The following is a 19,561-nucleotide window of genomic DNA, read 5'->3' on the forward strand; positions in this document are numbered from 1 at the left end:
AGGGAAAACAGGGGCAGTTTGAGTTCCTCTACATTATTATCACTTGTTCTGTGCGAAGCCTTACAGACTAATACTCGCCTCTTTGCACTTCGACGACCAATCGGCGGTTGGTCTCCTAGAAAAATGGCTCCCAATGCCGCGATAAAAAAGCGGGCTGCCGCCAAAGATGACGACTTCGTGCTCACACTATCGGACGACGAGAACGATGTCCTCGAGGACGGTGTTGAGGAAGGCGGCGACAACGCCGAGGAAGACAGTATTTCCAGCTCCAAGAAACGCAAACGAGAGGCGGCGGAGGCACCAAAAGGCAAGAACAAGAAGCAGAAGCAATTGAAGCAAAGCAAGAAGGGCGAGAGCGCCGCTGGCGCAGTATCTGACGAACAATCCGGCGAAGAGGACGAGGCTGAAGCTATGGATGCTGGTGAGGATGATGGGGCGTTGGACTCGGAGTTCGAGTTCGACGTTGGCGGCAATGCTAATACCGGTGTGATCGAGGGATTTGATGGGTGGGAAGCGCGAAATGGGAATGGACCTGCGGATGCGACGAAAAATGGGGATAAGAAGGCCGTGGATATTGATGATATCATTTCCAGGAGGAAAGCGAAGAAAGAGGCCGAGCTGAAAAAGAAGCAGCAGAAGGAGAAAAAGAGGAGGGAGGAGGAAGAAGAGGAGGAGAGTGAAGATGAAGATGCCGACTCTGATGGTGGTATGTCTGTGGACTTTCAGGACGACGAATTGCTTGCTGCAGACGGATTTGGTATGGGTGCCGATGGTGCGGATGAGAGCTGCGACGATGTGAAGAACGATTCCAGTGACATCGACGATGCGGATGAACAGGGCAGCGAGGGCGAGGAGGATGATGATGCTGCTTCCGATAACGACTCGGTTGCGACCCCAGTACACCATCCGGATGACGAAGCAGCTTCTGACGAGGAATCCGAAGCGGAGAGCGAGGTTGACGCTGAAGAAGCAGAGAAGCGCAAGGCTTTCTTCGCGCCTGAAGAAAAGTCTACAACCGCATCGACTTCCAATCGGTCATTCCAGGACTTCAATCTGTCTCGACCCATCCTCCGTGGTCTGGCATCTGTCAATTTCACTACGCCGACTCCCATCCAGCAAAAGACGATCCCCATGGCTCTCCTTGGCAAAGACATCGTGGGTAGTGCTGTTACTGGCTCAGGAAAGACTGCTGCGTTCGTTGTTCCCATTCTCGAGCGTCTGCTGTTCCGCCCTCGAAAAGTCCCCACAAGTCGTGTTGCCATCCTTATGCCCACTCGTGAACTGGCGGTTCAGTGTTACAATGTGGCTACAAAACTGGCTACTCATACTGATGTTACCTTTTGTCAACTTGTGGGTGGTTTCAGTCTTCGCGAGCAGGAGAATATCTTGAAAAAGCGACCCGATGTTATCATTGCTACTCCTGGTCGTTTTATCGACCACATGCGGAATTCCCCCAGCTTCACTGTCGACACTCTGGAGATTTTGGTTCTTGATGAAGCCGATCGAATGTTGGAAGATGGTTTCGCTGACGAACTCAACGAAATCTTGACAACCATTCCCAAGTCGCGGCAAACAATGCTCTTTTCGGCTACAATGACAGACTCCGTCGACAAGCTCATTCGGGTTGGTCTCAACCGTCCCGTTCGCTTGATGGTCGACTCGAAGAAGAATACATCCGTGAACCTGACCCAGGAGTTCGTGCGGTTACGGCCAGGTAGAGAGGACAAGCGTTTGGGATATCTCCTGTACCTGTGCAACGAAGTCTACACTGGACGGGTTATCGTCTTCTTCCGACAGAAGCGCGAGGCTCATCGGGTTCGCATTGTCTTTGGGCTATTGGGACTCAAAGCGGCAGAGCTTCATGGTAGCATGAGCCAAGAACAGGTATGTCAACCTATGAGCTGAGATAACTACTTGAAATGGGACTAAACAGCACTGCAGCGTATTAAAAGTGTCGAGAACTTCCGAGAAGGCAAAGTAGCCTTCCTCCTTGCTACTGATTTGGCGTCCCGTGGTCTGGATATCAAGGGTGTCGAAACGGTCATCAACTACGAAGCGCCTCAGAGCCACGAGATCTACCTGCATCGTGTTGGTCGAACAGCGCGTGCGGGCCGTTCCGGACGCGCATGTACCATTGCAGCCGAGCCAGACCGCAAGATCGTCAAGTCGGCCGTAAGGGCCGGCAAAACACAAGGGGCCAAGATTGTCAGCCGCGTTGTTGACCCATCCGTTGCGGACGATTGGGCCGCTAAGGCCAAGGGCTTGGAAGATGAGATCGAGGAGGTGTTACAAGAGGAGAAGTTGGAGAAGCAGATGGCACAGGCGGAGATGCAAGTGACCAAGGGAGAGAATATGATGAAGCACGAAGCCGAGATCATGTCGCGGCCGAAGCGCACATGGTTCGAGACTGAACGCGACAAGCGTGCAGCGCGCAAATTGGGCGCTACGGAGCTCAACGGGCCATCTAAGAAGGATAAAGTAAAGCTGAGCAACAAGGACAAGAAACGGCTGGACGATGCGCGCCAGCGTCACGAGGGGAATATCGGTTGGAAGAAGGGCAAGGCGGACCGAGAAGCTCCCAAGCAGGGGAAGAACCAAGGGGGTAAGAACAAAAGTGACAAGAAGAGTAAGAACAAGATGAAGGGAAATAAATGAGAAGGGGACTACATCAATTGTGTATAGAATTGCATTAGGACCTAATATAGGTTGTGAATATCTCTTCAAGGCCTTTGGTTTAGTGGCCGTTGGTACATTAGTCTTTACATTCTGCATAGAGCGGCCGTATATATCCACCCTCTCCCAAAATGACTCAGATTGAAGCTATTCAAGTCCTCTATCGTAGGGCATGACTGTTTGAACCAATCGTTTCAGTCTCAGTCAACGGCTACGGGCGGTTAACCACGGTGGAGTCATGGCCTGATGGCCTGAGGCCCATGTAATTGTCTCCGATCATCGGCCCCCACATTGAGTAGATACAGACAAGCATCAGGAGAGATAGAACGGCTGGAAAAAGTTTCATAACCAGGATAAAAACTGCACTCGATCCGCTTCAGGAGCTCAAAACATCAGGCTATCGCCACTTGCCGAACACACCTGCAACAATTGAGACACCAACATCAGTGGCCTCAGGACTTTTATATACATTAAGTATCCACTATGCGAGGCACGCTTGAGCACCTGGCCAATCAGAGTCGCCAATTAAGGCCCCCCGCGTCCGCTGTCGGCGGATCGACGAAAAAATATGTGAAAGGCGGCGAGAAAGCGTCATGACCTGTTATTGAACGATGGAGATACTACTGACTCACTCCTCAAACTCTCTCGTCCACATTTCTCCCTCTACTTAAATATCGTTCTCTGATCATAAATCTTTCGTTTAGTGTCATTCAGGCACCTTTTATCTGCCAATTGTCTGGTCTTCCCTTTCCTCCTTCTGGCCACACTATCCTGAAGTAAACTTTCTCTACCTTCTTCCCCTACCCCGCTGCGGACACCGCACGATACCGCCATCATGCCTATGTATGTCTTCTGCCCCTGGATCTTTGTTGTTTACTCCAACTCCTCAAATGACGATTTGGATTCGAGCTTCTTTTATTGACTCGTTTTTGATAGGCTCAAAGATCCCTCGAAAAAGTACAAGCCCTTCAAGCCTCTGCATCTCCCTAACCGCCAATGGCCCGATAAGGTTATCGACAAGCCGCCCCGCTGGCTGGCCACTGATCTGAGAGATGGCAACCAGAGTCTGCCCGATCCGATGGTGAGGATCTCGTTCAAATTTTCTGGACGCCTCTGACGTATAGATGTATATAGGATGGTGATCAGAAATTCCGGTTCTTCAAGATGCTCGTCGACATCGGTTACAAGGAAATCGAAGTATCATTCCCCTCGGCATCGCAAACGGACTTTGATTTCACTCGGCGCCTGGTAGAGACACCTGGCGTCGTTCCCGACGATGTCTGGCTCCAGGTCCTGTCTCCTTGCAGAGAAGAACTCATCCGTCGCACTGTCGATTCCCTCAAAGGCGCAAAGAAGGCTATCCTCCATATCTACCTGGCTACCAGCCCATGTTTCCGCCGAATAGTTTTCGGATCCACCCGCGAACAGAGTCTTGAGATTGCCGTAAGATGCGCCAAGTACGCCCGCTCGATAACCAAGGACGACCCAGATATGGCTGGTACCCAGTGGCAGTTCGAGTTTTCTCCCGAAACCTTCTCCGACACCGAGCCTGAGTTCGCAGTCCAGATTTGCGAGGCCGTCAAGGCTGCTTGGGGCCCTACCGAAGAAAACCCCATAATCTTCAATCTGCCAGCAACAGTGGAGATGGCGACGCCAAACGTATTCGCAGACCAGGTTGAATATTTCTGCCGCAACATGACGGAGAGAGAGAAGTTCGTTGTCTCTGTCCATCCCCACAACGACCGTGGCTGTGCTGTTGCGGCCGCCGAGCTGGCTCAGATGGCTGGTGCTCAGCGTGTCGAAGGTACTCTTTTCGGAAATGGTGAGAGAACTGGTAACGTCGATTTGGTCACTCTTGCCCTCAATCTCTACACACAAGGCGTCAGCCCTCAAGTTGACTTCTCGGATATCAACTCGGTTATCAAGGTGGTGGAAGAGAGCAACAAGATTCCCGTGAATGAAAGATGGCCCTACGGTGGTCAGCTGGTTGTCTGCGCGTTCAGCGGCAGTCACCAAGACGCTATCAAGAAGGGATTCAAGCTGCGTGAAGGTGCCAACGCCACCGACGACGACGAGTGGGTCATCCCGTATCTCCCTCTGGATCCTCAGGACATCGGACGGAACTACGAGGCTGTCATCCGTGTCAACTCCCAGAGCGGCAAGGGTGGTGCCGCCTGGGTCATCCTGCGCAGTCTGGAGCTGGATCTCCCGCGCGCTCTGCAGGTCGAATTCAGCAAGATCGTTCAGAAGCAGACCGAAGCCGTCAACCGGGAGCTGCGGCCCAAGGAAATCGTCGAACTCTTCGAGGAAGCGTATCATCTCAAGTCGAACCCTCGCTTCAACTTGGTCGACTACAACATTACAACCGACCGGTCACAGTCGCCGGCGCCCCCGGAGCCGGGCAAGGCTCTCAACACCAAGAACCTCAAGCGTCGCTTCACTGGTATCATCGAGATCGACAACATTCAACACGCTATCACTGGCGTTGGTCCCGGTGCCATCTCGTCTCTGGCGAATGCTCTGTCGACTCTTGGTATCGACCTCGATGTCATCGACTACAAGGAGCACTCGATCGGTCTCGGTAGAGACGTGAAGGCCGCCACATACCTCCAGTGCACTGCGGCCGGCAGCAAAGAGCAAGTCTGGGGTATTGGTATCCATCAGGACGTGGTACAAGCCAGTTTGATCGCCCTCCTCAGCGCAGCCTCCTCGGTACGTTTCTTATCGCCCTTTTGCCCCCCCTCAAAAGATTTATTATCTCTAATGGTTTGTTCACACAGTTCCTGACAAGCCGTGCCGGTTCCCCCGCTCCATTCCGCCCTCAACGCTCCAACACCCTCACAGACGAGGATCTGCAAGCCCTCGAGCAGCTCGGCAATTCCAACGCGGCGGCCATCAGCGCCGCGAAACTCACAACCAACGGCAGTGCCAAGCCCAAGGTTGATCTGGACGCGCTGACCGCCAAGGCGAACAGCCAGTAATCCGTTTGTGTTCTACGTATCTTCGAAGCTTTTTCCCGTCTCGATCGGCGGTTCCCACATTTCAAAAAAGGTGGCGAGTAGCGAAGGAGGAAAAAAATCTAGAAGCTAAAAGCAAGGCTATGCAAAGCATAATTCAATTGTACAGATTGAACATAATCTCTCTCCTATTCGGTTTTGGTGTTGGTGAACCAGTTTCACTATTGTGTAAGGATGCACTCCGTATATCAAGTTAACCGAAATCTCAGGCTTCGTGTTAGTAATTCAGCATGTACAGCAACTCGTTATGGATCTTATTGTATGTAAACGCGGTGTATTACGGCTAAACACTATATGGACCTATGTACAGTGCGGCATTTATGTCAAATGTAGACAGACACAAGCAATGCGAGGCAAGCGTGGTCTATATCTATCGAGAATCCGTGCACGGGCAAAGCGAGCAACAATATTTTGGCATAAAGGCGCGCATATGGGTGGGTATGTATGTACAAAACATGACATATCGTTCATCATGACAGTCGGGTTAGGCAGAAACGTAGAGTATTGAATGCTTCACATGCAAAGAATCAGAAACTGTAAAGCAGCAAAGGTGATGATCAGAGTCAAGAACATGTAAGGAGGCGGCAATGCAAAACGTAGGATGATAGATCAGCATAAAACAAAATGACATAGGTGACAGGTCAGGGAATAATTAAGCGCGAAATCCGATGTGCAGTAGAGATAATCAATGATCGACGTGGAAAATCTCACGACAATTACAGTATCTGTTACTGCCTTCAGTCATGGTGGTTTCTCATAGCATCGCTCGGAGACCGATTGACGGCACTACAACCGTATGCGTCATCACCCCCCAGCGCCGATTGATACATCAGAGCTTCCTGTGGCCAGTCCCCCATTTTGTCTTCTGAAATATGCTCCGGGGATTTAGGTCGACCGGATGATGGCGCGGTGCCAATTGGGAGGCTGCTGGTTCTCGGCGGCTGTTGGGCGGGAATGGAGCCTTGTCCACGGACATCGCGGTAGGGAAGAGCTTCACTGACAGCTCCTGCACCGGTGTGTTCATCCATGGGAGCTCTGCTCGTCGCATTGGCGAAATCGCCGAAATTGAAACCAAGGTCAGGGTGAGCAATGCCTGTCGAGTGAATTTCATTGTTCGAAGATCGCATAGGTGGGACAGGTTCGCCTATGTGAGGAAGAGACGGGTGCATGTCTGGAAGCGTTGGCGCAGTCATTTCAGTTCCCTCTCCTTCATGTACATCATGGTAAGGAGGCACCATTGATGCTTCCGGCTGCTCCACAAGCACCGGAGCTGGAGAACGAGGAACAGTAGCGGTATCAGCGTCCGGTACGAGAGTGGACCGACGCACGCTGTTGCCCATGATGCTACCGGGTTTCGAGCCTTTACTGGAACGATGTTGAGGAGCTTCTGCAAAGAGATTCATTGATCCCTCCATATCACGAATACTGAATTGCGCGATCGTGCGCAATTTGCGGGTTACCCATGATGCCAACACCTTTCCTCTCTGCTTCTCGCCCAAACGAGACCGAGGGAAGTCTCCGTGAGACACGAAAGCCACTATGTCAGCTATGACTTGATGCTCACCGAGGATGGCGTCCACAATCACGGGGACAAGGGATGCCAAATATGCTTTTCTTGTCACCTCGACGACAACCACTATCAAACCACCGGCCTGGAAGACACAACTAAATTGCAAGCGTTAGCACAAGACCAGTTCAATAATATGGTGAAGACGCTTGATCGCTTACCATCCTCCGGGCACAATGTTGCGATGACACTTCTGCACAGAGTTCTCAATGTCCATGGGGAAATGATTTAATCCATTGACCTCGAACGTTTCGCCAATTCCGCCAAGGACAAAGAGCACCTGCATCTCGACAGATTGACCAGATGGACCGATGGGCCGAGTGACGGTGTGAAGGAAACCCAGGTCACCGGTGCGCACATAGGCAACGTTAGGGTCTCCGTCCACGATCCGGCCGTTGAATCGCTCAGCATCGAATTCATTCCTGGATCCATAAAACGCCTTAGCGCAGGCGTCTGATTGAATCCATATCTCGCCATATTCACCGACATGTGACAAGGTACAGGTCTCCGGATTCACAATAGCTACTTGTGTGTTTACCGGAACCATCCCTGAATCCTGGACAAGCAGCGCCGTCGGATCTGTGTCTGCATCGACGGGACAAACAAGCCCTTGGCGGAGAGAACGAAGGTCAAGCCACAGTTCAATCGGTTCAATGCACATATATGATCGAGTGACGACCATAGGGTTGAGCACGTGCGAGTATACTATGTTGATTGCGGTGCGGTCCAAACTCGCGGATGCGAAATGAAGGCGCACCTTTTGGTCTGACAAAGTATGAGATTGAGAACAATTGGACGGGGGAGAAGAGCCGCGGAGCTTACAGATATCAGTTCGTGGCCGTCCCTCTGCGGATATCATCAAGTTCTTCATTTCTTGAAGCTGGAAACCCTTCGCAGGCATGACGCTCATAGCGTAGTCCAGCATCTGGCTAGTGGCATATGTATCCTTAATCTTATAACGAGACAAGGCGACGAACAATGTCATGGGATTTTGCGCAAAATCAACAGGCGATACAAGGTAGGTAGGAGCTCCTAATAACCGGTTAACATGGAAGGACTTTGCAGCCATGCTTGCGCGTTCTCTTACCAACGTAGATGCCCATTAAGACCGTATGAAGAAATCCAAGACCTAATGTGCTGCGAACACTGCCTAGGACTGGTCTCGAGCTTGTCATCTGGCATGTCTCTTTCTGCACCTTACACATTCCCAAGATGGTGTCGTGGCCAATTTGCACAGAGATTCTCCTCTGATCCGGTGTCCAATAAGTCCAAACTAGAGCTGGCTGGTCTGCTTGTAACCAAGTTTCTTTGACAGTAAAGCCAAGGTCTCGGCAGCCATGAGATTGTTTCGATGGTTTGCTGGTATTGTAGATAGCAGGCACACCGATCCTGAGGACCTGCGCAGACTGTTTTATATGCTGGGAAACCATTTTCTGTCTCATGACGTGGTCAACGTCGCTATTGACAATGATTGCTTTGACTTTGAAATCATTGATCACATGGAGAAATGCAGGGGCGTCTTCTGCTAGCCGGTTTTGGTCGATTGGAGCAACGGGAACGACAACGACACCGAGACAGAAGCAGGCATGCACGGCGTAGACATAATCTTCTGAGTGCGTGTACATCAGGATAAGATGATCTCCAGGTCGAACTTTGACCTTGTTTTTCAAATACATCGCTACAGCGGCGACTTTCAAGTCGAATTTCTTCCAGGTGATACCTTTGCCTTCTTTTCCACGGCCGTCGATTGAGCAGTAAGCCAGCTCCTCTGCCTGGCGAGAGACACGCCATTGGAGAACGTCCACAATCGATGCGAAGTTGTTCAAAGGCGTGGAGGTGCGATCATCCATCACGACATCGCGGTAATCCACACCTGAGTACTGCTTCTCTTGCAGGGCAAGCATCTCTTGCCGTGCCGCCGAAGCCAAGGGAGACCAAATTCCCCCAACGGGGTCAACACCAACCGGCAGATTCATGACCGAGCGTTCAATACCGAACTTCACATGCACACAGGGCAGAGTTCCGGCATCGAATTCCCTGCGACAGAGCATATTACCGATCTCCCGGCGTCCGTTCTTAGTCACACGGGGAAGTGTGTTCGGCGCCGTGAGAAGCACACAATAGACTCGCAAGTGATGCTCTTGATACAGCACTTCCATACATCTTTCCGCCAGAGATTCGAGGAGCACGGAATCCAGTTGCCGAGGTGGACCACCCGAAGTCGTTGGCGCGGTCGATGCCGCATATGACTCCAAAACAACGATCGGAAGATGTTCGTCATTGACAAACACATCAAAGGCAGTGCAGTCATGTATCTTAGGCAAGTTCTTGAGAATACTGACAATCATGTGTTGGACGAAGAAATAGCGATGTTCAACAATCTCCTGCCCATGCTCGACCCATTCTACCTTCTGTCGGAGGCGGTCTTCGTAGAGACCTAGTACAAAGATTTTCCCCTCTATCACACAGCCAAGAAGACCAGTCCGTAGAAACTCTGGTTCCACCAGCACAGGGGTGGGATTGCCCTCTTCGAACTTATAAGGCCGTGCGTGGAATATTGCTTCCGTATGCTTGGGCAATGCCCAGAAACCGCCAGAAAGAGATGGTGAGTCAACCCATATCTCACCGATCACGTTGGGTGTGCATAGCAAATTGGTCTCCGGGTCAACAACGGTAAGGGTCGCATCAGGAATCGGGTAGCCGAAAGAGCCAACTCGCACAGCATGTGGCATGGTCGCTGCGTACTTCCGAGCATCCTCGCCCATGGCCAAAACCACAACCTCATTGCTTTTCAAGGCCTCTTTGTCGAGAAGTACTTCGGCCAGCTCGTTCTTGTTCTGCTCTTTTGGAGCAGGAGCAGAAGCACGCGCACCGCCACCCAGAAGGCTGCTACCGAAACCACTGTTGTTTTCGGACTTCCTTTCCTCTTTTTTGGCTTCTGTGGCTTCTGAACGCTCGGCCGGGTCCATCTCATGAGTCAAAGGGCAGCCCAAACGCTCTTCTCCTCCCAACCAGTCCCGAACACTAATAACCATACCGCCATGTTCAGGCAAACATAGCATTGGGGCGACAATTTCCCGAGCTCTGGGGTTTCTCATGGGCCGCAGCCATCTGTCGGCCAGAATTTCATGAAACTCAGCGTCGACAGTCAACGTATCAATAAGACAAAGCTTCACATTTTCAAAGTTAGGCTCAGAGTTTTTCTTGAAGTGACGCGTGGCCATTGGATCCTGCTGGTAGTTGTACGCAGTGATCTTAAGCCCAGGGTAATCCGCAGCCATGAGTGTGGCTCTATACTTAGTGACCAAATGAGCGTACAAGCCTGGAGTTTCGACCGCTCGATCCTCAAGCCAGACGGTGGTATGGCCACCATACACAGTAAGAAGGACACCAAGGATCATCCCTATGCCTTGTCTTGGATCGAGATAGCTGATCAAGGTCTCTCCATGCGGCCGGACACTTTTACCTGAGCCAGGAACAGTTGCGATTATAGCGCTAAAACAAGCCATTTGATGCATGATTGTCCGGTGACTCATGACTACACCGCGCATGTCCCCAGTAGGAGCCCGTGAGAATTCAATGTAAGCCAAGTCGGGAACCACAAGGGCCGGAACATCATCTTTTCTCTTTGGGTGGTAGCTTCCGAACTCATTGGTCTTCCACCATTCTACCCCTCTGGGCCAGTTCAGCTTCTGCGTGGTAATATCCCTCTGGAAACTCTTGAGATTGTTCTCAGTTGTTAAAGCAAGATGCGCTTGAGTGGAGGTGAGAACCAGATTGAGACTCTGGTAGTCATCGAGATTATTGATGGGTACAGCAACGACCCCAGCAATGAAGCATCCCATAAGGGCAACAGCAAACTCGATGATCTCTGAATCACGGTAAATCAGAGCCACGCGGTCACCACGGTACAAATTACTCTTGTCACGGACGACTTGAGCAACTTTTTCCGCGCGGCTGGCAAGTTTCTCCCAGGTGATGGAAGCAATTTCCTTGCCTTTCTGGTCTAGGACCCAGTAAGCGGGCTGCTTAGGATGTATTCGAGCGCGATGCCGAAGTACTGCAGGGATGTTGTCGAAATTGGACATTAGAGTGTTCTTGTCGTGCGGGTCGTGTACCGCAAAAGGTATATCGCGAGGCTCGAGGGGAAGCAGGTGGTTGATAGTCGCCCCGTGAGGTAACTCGGAGGCAGGAATTAACGGCGGCGCCATATTTGCCGTTGGAGAAAACGCGTCCGATTGAGAGTAGCGATGATATGCACCGCCATAGCTGTCTCTATAGTCACCCTGCTGCTGACCCGCAAAGTCAGAGAAGTATGCTTGCTGGGAATCGAGCATCGTCGACTGTCGCGTGACCGCGCCGGGTGTTATGTCGTAAGCTCCGGCGGATTCATCCACGTGCTCGGAAGCTCCAGGGTTAAAAGCATAGTTCTGGCTCAAAAGTGTTGCGGTTCGGGAGTCCTCCTGCGCGATTAGAGGCGCTTGCGGCTTCGGAAGGAAAAGGGAATCGTATGAAGTAGAGGAGGGCATCCGCTCGGGGGGCTGTAATGCCATGCTATCTCTATTGTATTGAAATGCACTATCATCTTGGATAGAGCCCTGTGTGCCCATGCTCACTCGCCGGTCGTATCCGAAGCTTCCGTTACCAGGTATGTTATTCTGTGCAAAGGATTGCGAAGCTGCATTTCGGGTCGCGGAATCCGCCGTAGGGGGCCGAACACTGAGAATGGCCGGCGGAGCATTGTTTAAGCTGCTTATTGGCGACGACGGGCTCTCTGAAGACGCGTTGATCTCAAGCGGCTTGTTCGGACCAAGGAATTGCGAAAGGAGTAGCGTGCGCCGTTTCTGGTAACTTCAGGAGAGTTAGTCGTCAGTGCGAAGGATCAGACAATGGCAGTTCCTATCGCCTCATGTCTCATTGTAATTGACGGTCATATCATCCATCCGATGAGAGTCGCTTACCCTTTCTCAGTGATATCCCCCTCCTAATTACCAATTAGCGCATTAGCCACAAATTATGATACGGTGCGGTCAATGTGGAACAAGTTCCATGATGGGGAAAACAACTGATATTGATTACACACCTCGAGTTCTCTATCGAGCTCCCGCAAAGCGGCCTGGAGCTCGGGATTCTCCTCCGCCATGGTCACAGAAGCGCTTGGTAGGAATAGATTACGACGTCTCTCATTCGTGTGCGCATATGACGAGATGCGGGATGTCGTTCATATCTTCCTCACAAAGCAGTCGAGTCTCCAACACGAGGGGCCAAGGTGTAACCGGCCGGAATCCTTTCACCAAGTCTCCTAGGGAACCCCTTGCAAAGATGATGATGATGCAGCAGAACGGAGGACCAGTTGTGGCAGGTTGTATCAACTTGGCGTGATCTCTCCTCTCCCCTTCTCCGCGCTTGGTTAGCCACAACGTCACCTGCCGTGGGTGCTAGGGCCAGGCGCACAACACACTAACCAATGATCGGGCTTGTCCAAGTGCACCGCCACAAATGAGAGGGGAATTGTTCCCCGTCCTTGAAATGCTTAGATTGTCGTGCGTCAGTGGATGTAGATCACGAACGATAAGAAAGGAATGGATTCAAACATTGGTGTATCGTGCCTGCCTATACTAATTGTCGAAGTTCAGTTTCTATCAATCGTGTTGGCAGGTTTTCAACTCTATCCTACATCGTCCTCACCGACTAATTTGGTCCTCGAATGAACGAGCTACATAGGCAAGGTACAGCGAGGAATGCGCCTTACGGCAAAGATAAAGACAGTACGATGGATCCCAATAGCAGTGATTCTCTCCATATTCTACGCAGATGCTCAATGTCGAATAAAGATCAACAGCCCGGTCCTCCATGACGAAGATTATACCACCTCACCAATTGGAGGGCGTTAGAGTACGACGAAGCCATACCACTCGCTCAGTGGCAATGAAGAGTCACCCCAGTCGTGCAATATCACCATCCAAGGACTGCAGATAAATGGACCTCAAACCCCCACACATACTGGTATTGAAAGACCATTGCCTCCGTAGACATTGCATGACAGTACTACGGGTATGTGTTTACCTTTAGTAGCAGTATGGCAGTGAAGGCAACTAGTCCTAATGTGGATTAAATCGAAGGGAGCGGCAAGACTATTATCACATGACTCCGGCGGGATGATTGGCGCCGGCCCTGCCCTAACCCACCCACAGTGCTAAGCGAGGCGCACCTCGATTTTCCTTGATGCGAGCGAACCTTTTCAGCGGACCGACTGCTATCGACGACATTGAAGGTTCACCCAACGACACCGTCCGTCACCTTCACGAATCCCTCCCTCGACAACAGGTGCATACGGCGTCACAATGTCTGATCACGGGGAAGTCGAGGTCGAAAACCCCTCTGGGGCTTTCCAGGCTCTGCCTAAGGACGCTCTTGCCGAGATGGGCACCGTCAAGCTGTTCAACAAGTGGAGCTACGAGGATGTTGAGATCCGGGATATCTCTTTGACGTAGGTGTTTGATTCTAAGATCCCTGCGACTCAGACGTGCTGCGAAAGGAAATTTTATTCAGTCGGGTTGGGTTCCAATTCCGATGGGAGACATTCGACTCGTACAAGAATGGAAATATCCGCGCACACAAAACTGGGAATATATGCATTGGACAGCATTGGGGTTGACAGACGCAAATTTGCTGACTCGGCTTCACAAATACAGCGACTACATCCAGATCCGCAACCCCGTCTACATCCCTCACACTGCCGGTCGTTATGCCGCTAAGCGTTTCCGCAAGGCTCAGTGCCCCATCATTGAGCGCCTGACCAACTCTCTCATGATGAACGGTCGCAACAACGGCAAGAAGCTCATGGCTGTCCGCATCGTTGCCCACGCTTTCGAGATCGTACGTGCAATTTTCCGCGAGAACCTGGAATTCAGCCAGATAATTGAGTGTACCGAGTTTACCAGGGATAAATTACTGATACTTCGTCTTTTCTTTCACAGATCCACATCATGACCGACCAGAACCCCCTCCAGGTCGCTGTTGACGCTATTGTCAACTGCGGTCCTCGTGAAGACAGCACTCGTATCGGTTCCGCTGGTACCGTCCGTCGTCAGGCCGTTGATGTTTCTCCTCTCCGCCGTGTCAACCAGGCCATCGCTCTCCTGACCATCGGTGCTCGTGAGGCCTCTTTCCGTAACATCAAGAGCATTGCCGAGTGCCTCGCTGAAGAGCTCATCAACGCTGCCAAGGGAAGCTCCAACTCTTACGCCATCAAGAAGAAGGACGAGCTCGAGCGTGTTGCCAAGAGCAACCGGTAAAGCGGTAATGATTGGGCGTGTTCTCCGTTTGTTCCTGGTTTTATGTTTACTGGAGTGGACGGGGTTTCATTAAAGATTCAGTCGATTTGCATGAATCTGCGCGACTGTACATACCTCAAGACAGTCACGGAGGGAGTGAGATCCAAAAAAATCAATGAAATCGGACGGCTTTCTTCTTTAGTAGTTGGACTGCGATTATGAAAACTTCCAGGCATAATAGGTTGATTCCTCTTTTTCTTCCTTAGAAACTTCATTCTAGTGTCATCAAGTTTGCCGACTCCGTGAGTGCTTAGTTCTTACATAGGAGAAACTGGTGAGCAGTACTTTAACCTGTCGACTAAGTCCGTACTCAGTTGATTATCGTCATTTAGTTCATGCCATCTCATGCACAGAAATAATTAAGGCTGTACGGAGTACCTCTTAAAAGTTAATGTGTAGTCTAGGCTGTGGCGGCGGAGGTTCGTTCCGCTTATCAGAAAAAAAAAAGTTCGACAAAATCCCAACTACCACCGCCGTTTCCCTAACCTGCAACGCTCGAATTATCAGGCATTAATTCCAGATTATGGTGAAACGGAAGTTGGGGGCCTTGGAAAAGGTCGAAGCTGACCTGTAAGTTCCTTTTTTTGTCCCAATCTACAGCTATCGAACCCCGAGAGAAGTTTCGCTCGCCACTAACAGTCTCTGTCTGAGTTACCAGGCCCAATCTACAGCATAAAATTCGCAGAGATCCAAAGTGAGTTGCTCGCGCGCGATATTCTAGTATTTTTCTGGATTTCACAGGCCGTTAACGTGAGCGCGCGGTGTCCAGGTCGTATATCGAGGACTTTCGGGCCCAGCACTACCAATATGAGAGTCATCGAGAAATTTTCATGGCAGCACCAACGGCTGCCACCGACACCGGAATCATTTCTCTGCGAGAATTGATTGATTTTATCGCTCATGTTGCTGATTGCTATCCAACTATAACGAAGGACTTTCCCCAGCAGCTCATTGATATCCTTACCCAGCACCATCTGGTTCTGGAACCCGAACTGCGAGAAAAGATTGTCGGAAGTTTAGTGCTACTTCGAAAGAAGGAATTACTCGATTCTGCGACGTAAGTGAAATTGAACAATGCTGTGCTCACCCGAAGATGTTCGACTAATCCAGCTATTTCATCTAGACTGCTACAGACATTGTTCCCTATTCTTATTTCAACACCGAGCAAAACTCTTCGAGCTTTGATTTTCCAAAAGATTCTCATGGACCTGCGCTCATCAAACGCAAAAACAACGAATCACAAGCTTAACCGGACTATGCAGACTGTCTTGTTCAATTTGGTTACGTCAGACCGCACCTCTTCCAAAGGCTTGTGGGCAATCAAGCTCACGCGCGAACTATGGAAACGGCAGATCTGGACCGACGCTAAGGCTGTTGAAGTCATGAAGGAGGCTAGTCTGTCAGAGAATGAGAAAGTGATAGTTGGTGGTGTTCGTTTCTTCTTGGGCGGCGACAAGGAACGAGAGGAGATGGAAGACGAGAGCAGTGATGAGGAGACCATCGACCTCGGAAGAGTGAAGCATCAGGTTGGGATTAACAAGAAGACCCGAAAGAAGTCCCGCGCGGTCGAGAAGGCAAAAGCCATAGTCAAGAAGCGAGAACGCAAGAAGAACCAACCGCATCCTCTGAACTTTTCCGCCCTTCATCTTCTGCACGATCCCCAAGGGTTCGCCGAGGCGTTATTCGCGAAACACCTTCAGAACACGAAGTCAAACTTGAACTTGGAGCAGAAGCTCCTTGTTCTACAACTTGTCTCTCGTCTCGTCGGATTGCACAGACTGCATATCATGCATCTCTACTCTTACTTTCAGAAATATCTCACACCTCGTCAGGCCTCCGTGACATCGTTCCTGGCTTCCCTTGCTCAAGCATCACACGACTTGGTTCCGCCTGATGTTCTAGAGCCTCTTGTGCAGAAGATCGCAAATGAGTTTGTCTCTGAAGCAGCAGCGTCGGAGGTGGCTACGGCTGGTCTCAACGCCATTCGAGAGATTTGTGTCCGACAGCCCTTGGCGATGAACGAAACCTTGTTGCAGGATCTCGTTATGTACAGGAAGAGTAAAGACAAGGGTGTGGTCATGGCTGCCAGAGGATTACTTAGTCTGTACAGAGATGTCGGCGCGGACATGCTCAAGAGACGGGACCGCGGTAAGGAGGCTTCTATGAGCTTACGGGCTGGAGAGAAGAAGGAGCGTCGTTTCGGTGAGCAACAGACTGGCGAAATCGAAGGTCTTGAGTTGCTGGAGAAGTGGAAGGAGGAAGAGCGCCGAAAACGGAGAATCGAGAAGGGTCTGCCCTCCGATGCTGAAGATGATGAGGACGACGAGGCAGAAGACGATGCGGCCTGGGATAAGTGGAACGTTGAAGACGACGAGGATAGCGATGATTCCGGTGGATGGATTGACGTGCAGAGCGATGCGGAAATCGAGCTGAGCGACTCAGATGATGACGACTCCCCGCCTGCGAAGAAGGCCAAGCAAGGCGAACAGGAAGAGGACAAGGCCGAGTCAGAGACTGCGAATCCCGAGACGAAGAAGACGAATCTTGCGACGACTAGAATTCTCACGCCAGCCGACCTGGCCAAACTCGCAGAGCTGCGCAACGAGGCATCCGTCAATTCTTTACTTCCAAAGAGACTCCGCTCTGACCAAAAGAATGGGCCTTCTCGTCATGCGGATGATCCACTCACAGCTGCAGAGATTGAAGGTCTGGCAGCTCTGTCTGCTGGCAAAGCAACGCGCGAAGAGCGGATCGCTCATGCTAAGGAAGGCAAGGATCGGTCCGAGTACAAGAGTGTGACCGCACGGCGCAAGGAGCGCAAGGAAGCGCAGGGAAAGAGCACTACGAACAAGGAGAAGGCGCGCAGAAAGAATCTCTTCATGACTCTAGGAAAAGCGAAGAGCAAGGGCAAGAGAAGTCTTGTGGAAACACGAAACGTCTTGCGGGCTCACCAGGAACGGCAAAAGCGTGGTGGTAGGAGAGGAAACGCCGGCTCATAGTATATGTAGGATAACATCGAGGAGAGAACTTAAGACCGCCAAAAAGTTTAGATACCATTGTTTGATCTACTACTTATTTCAGAATTGAAGTTTTCGCGATCTGGGTTATCCGGATTCATGAGCCACCAACCATATCCTTACCATTTCTTTTTTGTTTTCGTTGGGTAGACGAAGTACATCTCTTGAGTATCAGCTCTGCTTCGTATCTCTATCCATGCTCAAGAGTATCTATTCCCAGTCTAAAGGTCAATGGACAAGCCTGCCAACCCTGAGCCCTATTGCTGTGCCAAAGATATACTGATCTGCGCAGCACGACATGTGCCATAAGTGAAGCGCGTCACCGTCGCGTCTCTTCCGCGACGGAGATCAAAACTTTTCTCGGGGTTCGATAGCTGTAGATTGGGGGGAAAAAAAAGAGAACTTACAGGTCAGCTTCGACCTTTTCCAAGGCCCCCAATTTCCGTTTCACCATAATCTCAAATTATTGCCTGATAATTCGAGTGTTGCAGGTTAGGGAAGCGGCGGCAGTGGTTGGGATTTTTCGAAGTTCCGAACCTTTTCCTTCCAGCCTTCCATTTTTTGTCATCATTATTCTGCACTCTTAATCTCCATCCAGTCTTCTTCATATTGTTGCATGCCAGTCATGCCTCGCTCTTACCCCAAGCCTCTTTGAAATCTCTTGGTGATTTCTCTGACAGTCAACCTACTTCTATTGGTCACTGTATCTCTACAGAGCAACATTGACTGCAGAACCTCTCCACTCCACTACCACTGGTACTTCCCTTCATTTTCCAGATCATTCACCTTATTCCAGTCAAGATGTCTCTTGCGCAGAACAGCAACCTAGACTCCAAGCGCAGACGATTCCAACCGCCTATTACAACTTTCTTCTCTCCAGCTGTGTCTGATTCGAATGGCACAGACGCTGCATGCAGTCCCCATCTTTCTCACAGCCACTATGCCGCTGCTACCCATTCTCCCACCCCCATTCTCCCCGCCAAAATCCAGTCCTCTCTCCTCTCCGTCGGCATGCGCGTCCGCAAATCAGTCGCTGAAGGTTACAAGACGAAGGGTGTGAAGATGTTTGATGCACCTACCAGTACCATCACTCTCTCCGCAAAGCATGAACATTCCACCGATAGAGGCTGTCCCACCATCCGCGCGGAACTTGCTCCTTTCTGCGGCCTCTCCAAATCATGCGACTACACTATCCAACCTCACTCTAATCCAGTCTATCGGCCTTCCGACACAAGAAGCTACAACGTCGACATCGTCACTGACGACGGTGATGCCTTCTCGCTCCCTCCCAGCAGTCAAGAGTCCGTTTACTCGGCCAACAATGGCCAGAAACGATCCTATGACCCTGACGACGCGGATGAATACGCCAGTGAATTTGAACACAATGCGTTTGCAACTACAGACCCCATACCTGGTCGAACCATCCTCTGTCCGAGCCTGGGACACCAACGGCGGCGATTCGTTGCGTTACAAAACCAAGCCATTCAACAGGGGACTATGCAAGTCGATGACTTCGAAGAGCCAGTGTTCCTTCGTAGGCGGGAAGAGGTTGATACCGATTACTTGCCTGGTCGAATGGGTGGTTGTGAGGTTGAAATGGGAGGGGCATGACACGTTCACCTGATGTCCTGATCATGGTTCAGAAAAATCAATCGGTTTCTTCCGATACAACATCCGTTGTCCAGAATGGCGCGAGGATGCTTCTCAACACTGAGCTGGTTTCAGTGATTTATACAGGAGCCTACGGCAGAGGCTGTCGAAGTTCTTCCCTAATCTTCTTTTCGTTTCTCTGTATATGTTTACTAACACATCTGCCCTTGTCGCATTTGCAGTTTCTGCCTGTCTGATATGATTCTAGGCAATGGATGTACAAATACCCTAGGCTCTCGGGAAGCCTTTCCTGTGTTCCACTTGAGCCGAAATCTGGCATGTATCTTATGGAATAGGAGC

At 50.9% G+C, this 19,561-nt stretch overlaps 6 protein-coding genes across 6 annotated transcripts; 5 read left to right on the forward strand and 1 right to left on the reverse strand.

Annotated features, from left to right (window-relative positions):
* Positions 1–123: 123 nt before the first annotated feature.
* Positions 124–2,655, forward strand: drs1 (putative ATP-dependent RNA helicase DRS1; the record flags this gene model as incomplete). Its single annotated transcript, XM_043272029.1, has 2 exons — positions 124–1,884; positions 1,942–2,655. 2 exons carry the CDS (start codon positions 124–126, stop codon positions 2,653–2,655), a joined length of 2,475 nt encoding a protein of 824 aa, XP_043127964.1.
* Positions 2,656–3,508: 853 nt separating this feature from the next.
* Positions 3,509–5,654, forward strand: Aspvir_008874 (2-isopropylmalate synthase; the record flags this gene model as incomplete). The annotated part of the gene is made up of 4 exons (XM_043272030.1): positions 3,509–3,516; positions 3,610–3,754; positions 3,808–5,385; positions 5,454–5,654. 4 exons carry the CDS (start codon positions 3,509–3,511, stop codon positions 5,652–5,654), a joined length of 1,932 nt encoding a protein of 643 aa, XP_043127965.1.
* Positions 5,655–6,427: 773 nt separating this feature from the next.
* Positions 6,428–12,400, reverse strand: Aspvir_008875 (putative AMP binding domain protein; the record flags this gene model as incomplete). Its single annotated transcript, XM_043272031.1, has 6 exons — positions 6,428–7,355; positions 7,419–8,022; positions 8,080–8,289; positions 8,345–12,108; positions 12,219–12,241; positions 12,341–12,400. 6 exons carry the CDS (start codon positions 12,398–12,400, stop codon positions 6,428–6,430), a joined length of 5,589 nt encoding a protein of 1,862 aa, XP_043127966.1.
* Positions 12,401–13,601: 1,201 nt separating this feature from the next.
* Aspvir_008876 (40S ribosomal protein uS7) lies at positions 13,602–14,555 on the forward strand (the record flags this gene model as incomplete). Its single annotated transcript, XM_043272032.1, has 3 exons — positions 13,602–13,747; positions 13,953–14,136; positions 14,238–14,555. 3 exons carry the CDS (start codon positions 13,602–13,604, stop codon positions 14,553–14,555), a joined length of 648 nt encoding a protein of 215 aa, XP_043127967.1.
* A 562-nt stretch (positions 14,556–15,117) lies between these two features.
* Positions 15,118–17,593, forward strand: Aspvir_008877 (SDA1 family protein; the record flags this gene model as incomplete). The annotated part of the gene is made up of 4 exons (XM_043272033.1): positions 15,118–15,164; positions 15,253–15,288; positions 15,364–15,651; positions 15,718–17,593. 4 exons carry the CDS (start codon positions 15,118–15,120, stop codon positions 17,591–17,593), a joined length of 2,247 nt encoding a protein of 748 aa, XP_043127968.1.
* Positions 17,594–18,412: 819 nt separating this feature from the next.
* On the forward strand, positions 18,413–19,222 carry Aspvir_008878 (uncharacterized protein; the record flags this gene model as incomplete). The annotated part of the gene is made up of 1 exon (XM_043272034.1): positions 18,413–19,222. One exon carries the CDS (start codon positions 18,413–18,415, stop codon positions 19,220–19,222), a length of 810 nt encoding a protein of 269 aa, XP_043127969.1.
* Between the last annotated feature and the right edge of the window lie 339 nt (positions 19,223–19,561).

The sequence above is a fragment of the Aspergillus viridinutans genome (assembly GCF_018404265.1).
Source record: "Aspergillus viridinutans IFM 47045 DNA, scaffold_7, whole genome shotgun sequence".
NCBI lineage: Eukaryota > Fungi > Ascomycota > Eurotiomycetes > Eurotiales > Aspergillaceae > Aspergillus > Aspergillus viridinutans.